This window comes from Carcharhinus amblyrhynchos, chromosome 1 (genome assembly GCF_965287045.1).
Source record: "Carcharhinus amblyrhynchos chromosome 1, sCarAmb.v2.hapA, whole genome shotgun sequence".
In the NCBI taxonomy this organism is placed as follows: domain Eukaryota; kingdom Metazoa; phylum Chordata; class Chondrichthyes; order Carcharhiniformes; family Carcharhinidae; genus Carcharhinus; species Carcharhinus amblyrhynchos.
Genome location: NC_137324.1, coordinates 163,344,635 through 163,358,936, shown reverse-complemented (window position 1 = coordinate 163,358,936; position 14,302 = coordinate 163,344,635). Strand labels below are relative to the sequence as shown.

Here is a 14,302-nt window from a genome sequence, read left to right as displayed (position 1 = left end):
TGAAATTACTACCTTCGAGGTCCTGCACGTTAGCCTTCTGCCTAACTCTCTATATTCACATTTCAGGACCTCGTCTCTTTTCCTACCTACGTCATTGGTACCAATATGTGCAACGACCTCTGGCTGCTCACCCTCCCCCTTAAGAATATCCTGCAGTCGCTCAGAGACGTCCTTGACCCTGGCTCCAGGGAGGCAACACACCATCCTGGAGTCTCGATTGTAGCCACAGAAACACCTGTCTGTGCCTCTAACTAGCGAGTCCCCTATTACTACTGCTTGCTTGCTCTTTGCCCGACCCTGTCCCACAGCAGAACCAGCCTGTGGTGTCACAGGCCTGGCTACTGCTGGTATCTCCCCTCGATAGTTCAGAAACTAGTTTCCGATCTGAGCAAAGTTATGCTAAATTTTGCACAATAACTTTCTGGACGTGGCTTTAGCTTCCTTGGTTGGTCTACTTTTGGCCGCTGCCCTGACTATTAAGGCCTGAAGCGGACACTGAACTGTCTGCATAACTAAATTAGGGGCCGAAAGCTTATTTGAAGCTCGCTCCTGCAAAACTGGTTTGCTCTAATTGGCTGCACTCGGAAACCAAGACCGCAGCAAAAGAACGTTTTACCGGAATGTTGAGCCACGAAGAGAAGGAATTCTCTTCCCTGTCACGTGCTAATGGACTTGATCAGCATCAACGATCCCAGTCATTCCTGACACCAAGCCTTACTATCCCTAACCCAGAACCTGTTCCTTGGCCCAACCCCAAGAATACTCAGCTGAGTCCCCTTTGCCTGCAGTCCTGATGATGCTTCGTGTGCACCATTGAAATGAAGCCCAGAAATGGGGACCCTCAACCACGGGAACGACATTTATCTCCCCCACCCCAAAATGTTCATGGCTCAATTTCTAAGCTATGGTTTGTTTCTGCTCCAGTCAGGGCTGAGCAAAGCTGAATAAGTAGAAAGGAAAGTTGGAAGGGTGATTCATACCCAGTGGTCCTTGGAGCTGAGTATAGGCCATATAGAGCTATCCTGGGAATGTGCTGTGTATTTCATAGAAGCATCGAATCTTACGGTGCACAAGGAGGCAATTCAGCCTATCGAGTCTGCACTGACCACAATCCCACCCAGGCCTTATCCCCATAACCCCATGCATTTACCTTAGCTAGACTCCTGAGACTAAGGGGCAATTTAGTATGGCTAATCCACCTAACCTGCACATCTTTGGACCGTAGGAGGATACCAGAACACCTGGAGGAAACCCATGCGCACACGGGGCAAATGTGCAAACTCCACACAGTCGATGACCCATGCCAGGAATCGAATCCAGGTCCCTGACGCCATGAGGCAGCAGTGCTGACCAGTGTGCCACCATGCTCTCTCAGAATCAGAGTTGATAAAATCAAGCATCTTGAATAGGAGGGAGAAATTACAAAAACTAAATCCTCTCAGCATATATATTGTACATTTAGCTTCTATTTTTAAAAAAAAATCTTGTGGTAAATTACTGAATGATTTTCTAGTTCAGTTTCTTTAAATTAGATGTCCTTATGTTCAATGTGCATGGTGAAATAATGTTAATTTTCATTTTCTGTTGCAGATCCAGAAATCTGCTTATAACAGCACTTTTGACCTATATGTCCTTGTAAGATTAAATGCGCTCAGTTACCGTAGGTACATTGTAAAAAACAAAAAATCAACTTGCACCAAGGAACCAGACGACCAATGCTCAAACAATCCTGCCTCATACAGAGGGAGAGTGATTACACTTGACAGGAAGCCAGCCAGCAAATCTAAGAATCCGGGGCACAGACTACTTCCGTTGATGAATGACTGCTATTTATTGATGCTAAATGAGGACACTAACCTACTCTATAGCATCACTGACAGGTGAGAACCAAGGTAAATGGCTCATTTATAAACCGAGCTTGAGAACAGAAGCTCCAGCTTGCTTTGTTTAAATTTCAGCTAGCTTTAGAATAGCAACATAATTTAGAATATGATTTGGTAAGGGAACTTTTTAAAAAGGTTCACCTCTAGATCACTATTGAACATGGTTAATATGGGCTTTTAAACATGTAAACCTAACTTGTGAAAATTAAGTTTATTTATTAGTCACAAGTAGATTCACGTTAACATGGCAATGAATCCCCAATTCACCACATTCCGGTGCCTGTTCAGGTACACTGAGAAAGAATTTAGCATGGCCAATTCACCTAACCTGTACATCTTTTGGACTGTGGGAGGAAACTGGAGCACCCGAAGGAAACCACACAGACAGGATGTGCAGACTCAACACAGACAGTGAGCCAAGCTGGGAATCGAACCTGGCACTGTGAGGCAGCAGTGCTAACCACTGTGCCACCGTGCTGTGAAGTTGAATAGGGTAGAACTACTGCACAATTAATAATAGCTTGCTTTCCATGTAGGAAATAACTTCTGCAATACAGCTGCACTTGCACGATGCAAAACCTCTTTCCATGATGCGTTTTTGAAAGCCTCACATGTTTCAACAATAATTGTGACTCATTATCCACTTTTTTTTTGTTCCATTTTTTAATGTCAGCTTTCTCCGTGCTCTCCTTTTTGTGGAGGTGTGGATTTCTTCATGTGGCAGTGCTCTAGACTCTTACTTGGGGGACCTATTCTCCATGATTTCACTGCCTTTTGCTGCTGGTCTGGCTGAGACTCAGCACAGGTTAAATGCTAAGCAAGTGACTTCCTGGCCTATTACTTTAATCAGCCCATTTAAGAATGCACAAAGAGTCTGAGTCAGAGTAATATATTTTTGCATGCTTTTCCCTTACTAATTTAATGTGAATTCGCTAGAGAAACAAATGGCATTTTGTGGAAAGCAGGTTACTTGTTTAGAAGGAATTAACACCAAAACTGCCACTATGACCTCTCCTGACTATGCTGAAACTGCTTGCTATATAGTTTGATTCTCACTGGACACACCGATGTAAACACATTCAAATATATCTTTAATCCACAGTAAACATTGATTCTCAACATCAATCTCATCACTTTGTGCCTTGCTTTTGTGAAATGGATGATTGATTGGAAACCTTAAGATAGAAAGCATTAGCCATTGGGAAATCTTTGTTGTATGCGATAACCCCTTTGTCATAATAATAGCTGCTCTCTTGTAAATGCCAGATCCTCCCAGAAGACTGTCAAGATAAACCAAAAGTTTTTGGAGTACCACGCTAATGGAGACATTAGACAGGGTCCAATCTCTGATAATTACATATTCACACCAAGTGGCTCAGCGATACTGGTGTCAAAGTCTATTGGCATGGAAATAGTTACTGGAAAACTAGTAACTGAAATAAGGCAGTTCTTCTACAGGTAATGTGCATCAAATATAACATGTTCAGAATCTTTATATACCGATTTCTCATTAAGGTTGGGATGTCTGTAAATGAAGACAAAAAAGAAAGAATAAACTTGCCATTTTATATAAATAATCTTTTTTTAATGTCATTTTCTCGGGGGGCTAAGTATTGGTCAGGATACTAAGAGAATGCTGCTGATTTTCTTTAAATATAGTACCATATAATCTTCCACATTCATCTGAGAAGCTAGACTGGCCTTAGTTAAACATCTCATCTGAATAAGAACATTTCCAATAACACTGTGTAATCTCAAAATTCCACTGAAGTATCAGCTTGTACTCCAGTTTTGAGCTCACAATATTCAGATTCCAAGAGAAAGATGGTCCAACTTTAATCTGTTCATGATGTAGGTGTTGCTGGCAAAGCCAACATCCCTAATTGCCCTTGAGAAGGTGGTGAGGAACAGCCTCCTTGAACTAATGTTGCAGACTACATAGTGTTAGTGTACCCAAAATGCTGTTGGGGATGGCGTTCCAGATATTTTGACCCAGTGACACTGAAGAAACAGTGATATATTTCCAAGATAGGATGGTGTGTGGCTTTGAGGAGAAATTGCAGGTAGCAGTTTTGCCTTGTGTCTGTTGCCTTGTCCTTCTAAGTGATAAAGGTTGCTGGTTTGGAAGATGCTATTCAAGGAGCCTTGGTGAGATGTTGCAAAGCATCAGGTGGTGCCATTGTGCAGGAATGATGGAGGGAGTAAGTCTGTCTGTTGTTGACTGAAGTGCCAGTCAAGTGGGCTGTTTGTTCTGGATGGTGTTGAGCTTCTTGAGTGTTGGAGCTGCACTACTCCAGGCAAGTGGAGAGCATTCCATCACACTCCTGACTTGCGTCTTGTAGATGATGGCTAGGCTTTGGTGAGGTGGGGGGGGGAGAACGCGGGATGGAATGTAAATCACTCACTGCATTTTGCAGTCTCCCCCACCCCAAAAGCAACACAAAATTCCACCCTTAGTTATCTGACTTCCAGATGCCCTCTGCAGGATAATTGGCATCTCTGACCAAGAAAAGCAATTTTGAGGCTTTTCAACAATCAGATTGAAATGTCCTCATTGAGAGTACCAGTAGAAGATCCCACTGTACATTCACGCTGGTGTGCCAGCAATTCCTGGCCTTCCCACCATGTTCTCCCACCGTGCTGGCCATGAAACCTGCCAGTAGGGGTTTGGCAGAATTCAACCAATGTTATTCATTTTAAATTTTGCAACATTAATTTTCTTCTCAGAGACTGAAACTCCACGTTTGTAAAATTAATTTTTCAGACAAAGAAGTTACTCATGAAAGATAATTTATTATGCTACTCCTAAACGTGTCAATCCAAACTTTTCTAGCTGCAAATATAGATTCAGGCCATTACAATGATTTCCGTATTGCTTCTATTGAAGAGGACTATCACAGCATGTGCTGTAGAAGATCAGGGTATCTCTGACAGCAGTTTCTGGATATTTACATTCAGCACGTGTGACCATATAATTTGCTGTCAGCTTTCCACTTCATTGACAGTGAGTGCGAACAAACTCATTGGGCAGGATTCCCTCCCACCGCTCCCCACGGCATATTTTCTGGTGGCGGAGACAGCCTACCTTGAGTTGCAGTGGGATCTTCCAGTCCGATCAGTGTCTACAGTTTTTTTGCATGCCCTGTACCCTCTGTCACCGGGGAACATGCCACGGAGTGTCACATTGGTGGGACTGGAAGATGGTGCTGGTGGGAAGGGCTAGAAAATTTTAGCCACTGTTATTACATCAATAAAACGTAAATAGTAAGTTAATTAATCTGTCATGATTTTGTGGTGTTTAGTACTCATGCTGTTTCGAATCCCACCCCTGATGCTAACTTCAAAACTTAAACCTCTCTCAATCTTTTAGACCTGAGGGAAAACGCATTGTAATGTTAGCTATACCTTGTTTCATTGGAAATGGGCTTTTCTATATTTGTAAATTCCTACTTTCTAGTGGCAGTCAATTAAAAATCTGTTCAGAATGGAATGGAGCTCACGCTGCTGTATATACTATTAAACACAAGTGATTCTTATCTATTTTAAATAGCAATACTTCTGCTGATGCAAAAGATTACCAATATGCAATATACACAAGGATCTATCGTGTACCTAATGGCTATGATGGGTCAATGCTATGCAATAGAATTGAACAGGAGTATATTGTTGGACCATTGGACCTGAACAGGGAAGCGATCTTAAGGACGACAACAGATCTGAAAACCGACAGGACCATTTACACAGACAATAATGGTTACCAGATGATGAAGAGATTGTTCAAATCACATACCAACAATACTCTGGCTCGAGTAGGTAGACTGTTTATATTGAACTTAAACTTAGTGTACGGTGGAAAGGAAAATCTGAATTCTTGCTACTTTTAGAATCTTACAGCAGAAACCCTTTCTGACATATGGGAAAGTACTGAAGATGAAATAATATCTTCATTCATTGTAGGTTTCATTGTATTATCCTTCCTTTATGGTTCTTCCTCTCTCCAAATGTTACTGTTTAGATTATCATGTTCATAATTCACCTCTGTTATTCCATATGACATTTGCTTTTCTCCTCACACAAATGCCACCCTGATGTTGATGGCATGGTAATTGCAAGTTGTGTTGCAGGCTATTGCGTTTCTTAAGGTTGATGAGAATCTATCTTGCTTTTATCAGGAAACCATTTACACCTATTCATGATCTTACTTTAATGAGGCAGGCCACCAATGCTCTGTTCCAGTGGCTGAAATCCCCACTTTTCCCTGTTTGTGGCTGTCTTTTGTATTATGGTGCAAGAGCAATCTGCAATTCAAGCAGTTGCATTTCTTGTGCTTTTTGTTCCTTCCTTCCTTCCTCTTGCTTTCACTTCCTCTTTTTCCTTTATTTTGAATTCAAGCTGCTTTAATTATTTTCATGTTCAAGCTGTTTCATTTGTAATTGAATTCTAGCCATTTCCAATGATTCTGACTGTGTTTCTGGCAATTTTAAATACTGAGATATTGCCACAATTATCTCCCATCTTTCTTATGCTGTCAGGTAATGTCAACTGCAATGTGTTTGCCAATTCCAAAAGCTTTGTTTTAGTCACCTATTGTAAATCACTTTGTATGATTTCTTCCAGACGCAGCAACTTTTTAACCTCTGAAAGATCCATTATTACACAAGGCACTCCCTATTTATTTATACCCGAATATAACACCTGAAAAGAAAGCACAAATATGCTTACCGCTCATTGTCTTTGTGTTCAGTAATCCCAAACCAATCAAGAAATATATATTTTAATCCTGCAAAAGAGCCCCCAATTGTTTTAACTTGGGTCAGAAACCCCAAAGTGTTCCAGAAGTATGCCTCGATCATAACTTTTGCAATTTGAATTTGTCTGGGGTGAGCATGAGATATTTCTCTTCAGGTATGATTCACTAAGGAGTAAATAAAGTTTATTTAATTATATAGTTAACATGTATAGGAAAAAAATTAGCAAAGATTTTACCAATTACAAACAAGAAAAAAGCAGTCATGATATTGTATAAACCTTAACAGCTAAACACCATTCCAATGAAACAAACCCCATAAACAGAACCTTTGCCACAGGTTTAATACATAAAATATGAATGCTCACATGATGCTGGAACTTAGACCTTTAGGTGGAGAATAGAAACTCTGATTTCCCAGCCTTGTAACTTCCAGCAGCCCTCTGGATATCTACCCAGAACAGCTTCCCAAAACACTGGGGAGAGACACTAGACAAGCCGACCACCGATAGCAGATTTTCTACTCCAGGAGGGACAGAAGCCTTGTTTGCAGCTAACAGCAGACTCTGTAATACTGGGGAGAAAGAGAGAAACACAGCTTTCAATCTAATGTCTACTCCCTTCTAAACTAAAATTGCAAATAAATACTCAGATTTTGTTTTCCTGTGGATGAACCAGCTGACTTTGACTTGTTAATCAATCTTCCCCCTCATTATGCAAGGTCGTGAGAGATCCAAGAGTTAAAAAAAACTCCATTTAAGCCATTGAAGTAGCGATAAAATGACTTCTAGCAGTTGGCCTGGCAACAACAACAAAAAACCCAAAAAGGTCTGCATACATCTGCAGAGAACACAATTTTAAAAAAAAATCTCTTAAAGGTACACCAACATCACACTGTGCTATCAATACAGATCCTGTTGCCACAGCGCTGATGCAAATGGCAAAAGGAAAGCAATGCATTAGAATTGTTGCACCCAGTTGTTGCACTGGGTGTTGCCATGAGGTGATCTGATACGCACTTGGGCTTAACATTCAAAATTGCAGTATATTTTGTTGATTTAACATGTCTGTTTCTTCATGCAAGTAGAATATAATTTAGACTACAGCAATTCAAAAAGGTAGCTCACCAACCCTCTGTCACCAGGGCAATTAGGAATGGGCAGGAAATGCCAGCTTGGGAAGTGACACCCACATCCCTTGAATGAATAAAAAATATGTACAATTGCATTTTGAAAAACCAAGTTATTCAGAGGTGATTAATTTTTAAACCTTGTGGGAGTCTTTCCTTCTATAGTAAACTGTGGCTGTCCTTGGATTTTTTTTTTACACAAGTACCAGCTGCCTCCTCTGGGGCATGGCAGTCAGAAGGGAAATATTAACAAGTTTTTTGCCTTGTGTTACAGAACTATTACCCTCTTGTAAGGACCGCTTATATTGAGGAAAGTGGCACAAAGCTTGTCATATTAGCGGAGAGAGCACATGGCATTTCCAGCCAAGCTGATGGGCAGTTGGAGGTGAGTTGTTTTTACAGTTTGAAGCAATTTTTTTGTTGTTGTTATCAGTCTTTATGAATGACATAATTCTGTATTGTATCACTGAAATATCCACTACACAATACAAACTCATTCTTTAAAGGTCAGTCAGTTAAAATGAAGTGAGTCAATTTCGAGATCAGTTTTACATTTTTTGTTTAGATGGAAGGTTTAGCATTTAAAGCTGAAGGAACTGAAGTCCACTTTAATTTTTATTCATAAGTGGGACATGGGTGGCTAGCCAGCATTTATTGCCCATCTCTAGTTGCACTTGGGGGCAGTTGATAGTCAACCATATTGCTGTGGCCTCTGGAGTCACATATAGACCAAACCAGATAAGGATGGCAGATTTCCTTCCTTAAAGGACATTAGTGAACCAGATGAGTTTTTTCTGACAATCAGCAATGGTTTTGTGGTCAACAGTGGATTCTTAATTCCAGATTTTTTTTATTGAATTCAAATTCCACCATCTGCCATGGCAGGATTCGAACCTGAGTCCCCAGAACATTAGCTGAGTTTCTGGATGAATAATCTAGCAATAATACCAAAGTCTGTGTCAGGGATGCTTGTTAATGCTCATCCAAGTCGTTAATGTTGTTGAAAACAATAACAGGATTTTACCTTTTGGGTTGGGACCTCACTACTGAAGTCAAATGGCATCACAACCCTTCACTGTGTGAAAACAGTCACTTGGCACTGATGCGAAGACTACTTATTCTGTTACTAGATAAAACCGAGCAGAGCCAATGGGCGATGCATCAAATTGGAGGCCATGACAATGAGTAGCTCACACAAGCTGGATCATCCAAACTAGTTTTTGATACTGTTGCAGATGATGCTTCACCGGAGATTATGGAACAACAAAGAGTGGAATCTGGGCTACAACCTTACCCTGAATGACACCTCTGTGGTGCGACCACTTTTCTGGTTGATGTTGGGGTCAGAGTCGACAACCTCATCGTTATATCAGAATGGGATGGCACTCGAGTTCAGGCCGGTTGTTATGTGTGGCCCTGTATCAGGTATGTACTTCTGGGCTTATAGTCCGGATCAGAGGTTGAAAATCTGTTTTGAGGACCTTTGTTGTCAGTGGGTGTGGCTGACCAATTGTTGTATTAATGTTGCATTTGTTTTCCATCAGCAGCAGGGCAATATCATATTTAGAAGTCGCACCCTGCTAACCTGCAGCAGAATGGTGGGGATGGGGGGAGACAGTTCACATTCTCCATTTTCCAGCAGCAGCCACAGTCTCCTCTGTGGTGCTGGTGAGTGCAATAGCTGCTGGACTTTGATTGGCAGTTTGAAGTGGCTGGCACCTCCAGGCAGGCGAGATGTTGTATCCCAGGATCCTCTCAGGAGAAAGGACCACAACTATGGTTCTTTTAAGTGCCTAATGGGCCTTCCTCCACGGATATCTGTCCAGTTTTTCAGGCAATATGTAAGACACCTGCTGAAAACAGAAGGTTCTGCCTGCATTATCCAGCATTCAGTCATACAACCTGCTATTTTTGAGATAATAATAAGGTAATCTTTTTCTCCCAGTGCGCTTGTCAGCCTATATTTGCTTTTTTTAACATCCATTAAAATCTGAAACTGGTCAATGCACAAGCAAATAAAAACCTCATTCCGCATATTCTTTCTATATTTTTATTCTGATAACAATGCTTTTTGTAATATGGTGTATTTTACAGGAAAGGAGGCAGATGTTCCATCACACAACTCACAGAGCAACAGTTCAGAAAGTTCTATCTTTCTCCCACCTAATCTCCATCTCCTCACACTTTGTCTGCCTGGCTGGCGATATAATTCAAATCACACTGAACAGGTGCAAAGTATAGTGCGAGGTAAGACATTATAAATTTGTATTGTATTGACGTGTTCTTGGCAAGAAGTGCTTACAAGGTCAAGGAAGAACATTAGCATCTGAATTCACAGGTCATTTAATTGTTTTACAGAAAAGTTTATAAAAGTTGTGTACTACGGATCACATCCTTCAGTTCTGCTAACCACAGTGATCTTTACAAACTGTCAGGTTAAATTTGATGTCACCACAGGCAGCTGGAGAAAGAATTAGCCATCTGCTAATTGAGCAGTTGTGTCGTGCTTATTTTTACATTAGCCTTTGCAAACATAGTTGCAATGGTCAGATGGCGCCATGTTAGCAACCTGAAGTTACAACATACTGAACTCTGCTTGTTGTAAACCTTGATCTTGGCCATTAAGCCAAAAGGAAGACTGAAGGAAGCCAAAAGAAAGCTGAGACCTGGGGGTTATCATCATGCAAGTGTAACCCTGGGCTGCCACTGGATACTTTTTTGATGACAGGGCACAAAACACCTTTGACCTACGAGTAGGATACTTGCCAGTTCTCTTGCCTAGTGCATGAAATGTTAACATGGAAGAAAATAATGAAATAAGTGAAACCAGTGCCTGCTGTTGGGAAAGAGAATAATGTGAAAATAATTAACTCTGTCAAAGTTATTTTGAGTTAATTTGATTGCAATGTAGCTTTTCATTTCTCAATAGAGGAAATGGGGACTGCTGGAGGCATAGTTGGAGAGGGAGCCATAACAAAAGGTTGGAAGAGGGAATGGACACTGCTGGAGGAGGGAAGGAAAGAGTAAGAAGAGGAAATGGGGAATAGTGGGTGAGGAAGGAATAAAATGAATAGTGAAGGAGGGCAATTCTGGTTAGGGTGATGGAGTGAGGGGTCATGGTTAGGGGAGAGTAGAAGAAGGGCATTTATTTAGGAGCTGATTTGAATTCTGACACTTCACCAAAAATAATCAGTTTGGTTTAAATCTCTGCCTCCGGGCCACTGAAGTTGCTTTCTCTTTATCAAGGTAAATCGAAACAATCTGATCTCCCAGACTTCCATCGAGTTCTACTGAGAATTATGCATATGTATGAAGTAGGAGAAGATCCTGTCCTGTCCCAGCCTGTGACAATCAACCTAAAGGTTTGTTGGACATTTTAGCAGTTTTTTTTAAATCCTATTCACTAGTTCTGTGTAATGTAAAGGAAGTATGTATGTGTAAAACATGTTTAGTAAATCCTCAGAGTTTAGAGTTTGGTGTTACCATGTGGGATATTAGTGTGTGTTGTTACGATTCCAGTAAGAGAACCATAATCCAGCATAACCAAGTGACTCCCAAGGAAGAGATTACCAACAAGATTCCACTTTTTGTCACTTTTACTTCAGCTCACATCAGAACAAATGCAAATCACATATGGATTAACAGGCAAATTATACTTCGGATAAAAAGGTAAATTTCATTCTTAATACACAAGGCAACAGAGATGCATCCTGCATGACCTCGAGCACCTGAATCACTCCCTGCACAGATGTGGCCCTGTGTAGCTATATAGTTCCACAATAGTCACGCAGGGGAGGTCAGGATTGCTATCCTTAAACAGCTTTCACCTTCCAATTTCACAGGTACAATTATCATCAACAGAGCACATGCCTTCAAATCTTCTCTCTCTCACATCACAACAATCCTGATAGTGTAGCTTTTCAACCATCCAACACCACAGTTCACAAATCAGAACAGAAATGCTGGAAAAACTCAGCAGCTCTGGCAGGATCTTTGGAAAGGGAAACAGAGTTAAAGTTTCAAGTCCATATGGCTCTTCTTCAGATGTGAACCCCAATTCAGTTTGGAAAACACCCAACTGTTTAGCTTCTCTGAGATGTTTGCATAGCTTTCCAGGTTTGAGACGAGTGGTAGGTAACCCGCAGTCCCTCAGGGTTCTGACTGCGAAACATTCTGTTGAGAAAGTGGGTGCAGAGCTAGGAAATAAAAGAACGTGTGGGGAAAAGCAAGACTGAGAATGGAGCCAAGAAGATAAAAGGGTACGTGAAAGAGCAAGACGAAGAGCGGAGCAGGGAAGATAAAAGAGTACATGAAAGACTCATGAGTGGAGCTGGGGAGATCAAAGGTTGCAGGAAAGAATGAGAGCAAGAGTGAAGTCGGGGAGATAAAAGAACGTGAGAGAGAGTGAGAATCAAGAAAAGAGTCAGGAGGATAAAAGAATGTGAGAAAGACCGAGAACGGAGCTGGGATGCTGAAAGGTGTGTGAAAGATCGAGACCGACAGCAGAGCTGGCGAGATAAAAGGGCTCAGGAAAGAGCGAGACTGAAAGCAGAGCTAGGAATAATATTATCCATGGGGTCATGGATAGTGCATATGCCTGATTTGAACATTGGCCCTCCTTCGTCTCAGTGGGATTCACTCACGCGGCCCACTCATTAGCCTAGGTTGCCCATTAGTGTTTTAGACCTTTATAGCCAGCTTGTCCAGTACCTCCCAAAAGCTCCTGTCTCCTCTTTTGCCAAACAAAAAAACTGACTTCCTGAGACTGATTTCTCACTCGTCTTCTGGAGAAGCAGCTCCTACTGCACTATGCGCATTCTATGATTCATTGATTTGCTTCTTTTCATTTCCAGAATTCTCTAACTACCTCTTTCTATCTCTCTCTGGTTTCTGTTGTGTCTGCATCTCCCTGGTGCCTTCACCCTCCAGCTCCTCTACTTGTAGCTCTCCCTTGTATCTTCTAGCCACTCACGGTTTTGACAACTTCCAGGGCCTGCCCAAAATATCCTGCAAAGGAACGTGATTAAAATACATTTCTTAAAGGCACAGTATCATCACATTCATTCTTCTCTGTAAATAAATCTTTTAGTTTGTTACTAGCTACACTGAGTCGCCTCAAGTCACTACACAAATTATTGCCAGTTGATTGCTCATTGCCTTCATGCATACTTGGAGCATATAAACATTCAGGATATTAACTACTTTGAGATCATTCTCTACCTAAGGCAGTTTATATCTTTTAAAGTTCTCACACTTCTGATAATGTACCCTTATGAACTTAATTTTGCAAGTTTTTTTTCATTCTTAAGATGTGAGTGTCATTGGACCAGTATTTGTTGTTTATCCCTATTTGCCCATGAGAAGGTGGTTTTGAGCTGCCTTTTGAACTGCTGCAATTCATCTGATGTTGGCTCCAAAATATTCATCCCAGTGATGCCATTCATTCTTCTCCCTAGATAGGTGTATCTATCCCTTATTTCACTTAGACTAATAAAGATAAAAGGGTACGTGAAAGAGCAAGACGAAGAGCGGAGCAGGGAAGATAAAAGAGTACATGAAAGACTCATGAGTGGAGCTGGGGAGATCAAAGGTTGCAGGAAAGAATGAGAGCAAGAGTGAAGTCGGGGAGATAAAAGAACGTGAGAGAGAGTGAGAATCAAGAAAAGAGTCAGGAGGATAAAAGAATGTGAGAAAGACCGAGAACGGAGCTGGGATGCTGAAAGGTGCCAGTTAATTTCCTTAAGTTTTTGCCCTCATTTGTATGAAGTCACTTGTTTTAAAATAGTTTAAAAGGCATCCCCTGGCTCCTGTTTCTCAGGTCTTTTGAATTTCAGATCACATTGAATATTGTCATTATTATTCCCCAAAGGTGCCATGGCTTCAATTTCCTTTGTTTCCTGAGACATTTTGATCAGATCAATGTGTTTTATAGACTGATTTGATTATGAAACAGTTGTGAATCACTTTCACTACATTGGATTCCAAACTGCATAAGTATTTCCAGCTTGGATTGGCTGATCTGAAATAGCCATCAGAATTCCTCCTTATATAGATCTGTATATCCTTCCATAGAGAAAATTCTCTTGCATTTTCTTTTGACCTTTTGATCTGTAACATAGCCTTGTGTTTAGTTTCATCTTCTTCATATTAAGGATGTATAACTGGAATTGTCCATGCTTTCACTTTGTACCTCACCTTAACTAATCTCCTCAGTGTTAATGGCTTCGAGGTCTACTCCATTTCCTTTCCTGACCATTTTGCTTTCTGTACCCTTATATATTATGTGTTACCTTACCGTGGAACTTGCCATGTAGCTCATTTTTATAATGCTGTAGTTCCTTACTTCCCCAACACATTCAATTCTGATGTCTTATTTCAGCTGCTGCATGTATTCATGTAAATATGTTTTATCAGAGATAAGTTTCTTGGCTTCCATTTTCAATGTTGCTAATGTCTGGTTAAGGCATGCCTGAGCTGCTGTGTTCACGCTACCGATCTTCCACTTATGCCTGTGAGCTAAAGCTTAAACATTCAATGGTTATG

The 14,302-nt window shown here is 41.0% G+C and overlaps 1 protein-coding gene across 2 annotated transcripts in view; it reads left to right on the top strand.

Annotated features, from left to right (window-relative positions):
• Positions 1 to 14,302, top strand: part of man2b2 (mannosidase, alpha, class 2B, member 2) — a 61,157-nt gene that overhangs the window by 29,273 nt on the left and 17,582 nt on the right. For both annotated transcript variants that reach the window (XM_080194709.1, XM_080194701.1), the window contains exons 11-17: positions 1,591 to 1,880; positions 3,150 to 3,341; positions 5,434 to 5,692; positions 8,034 to 8,144; positions 8,995 to 9,184; positions 9,854 to 10,006; positions 11,006 to 11,121. In XM_080194709.1, coding sequence (XP_080050835.1) covers positions 1,591 to 1,880; positions 3,150 to 3,341; positions 5,434 to 5,692; positions 8,034 to 8,144; positions 8,995 to 9,184; positions 9,854 to 10,006; positions 11,006 to 11,121 — 1,311 coding nt within the window. The remainder of the gene's footprint in view (positions 1 to 1,590; positions 1,881 to 3,149; positions 3,342 to 5,433; positions 5,693 to 8,033; positions 8,145 to 8,994; positions 9,185 to 9,853; positions 10,007 to 11,005; positions 11,122 to 14,302) is intronic.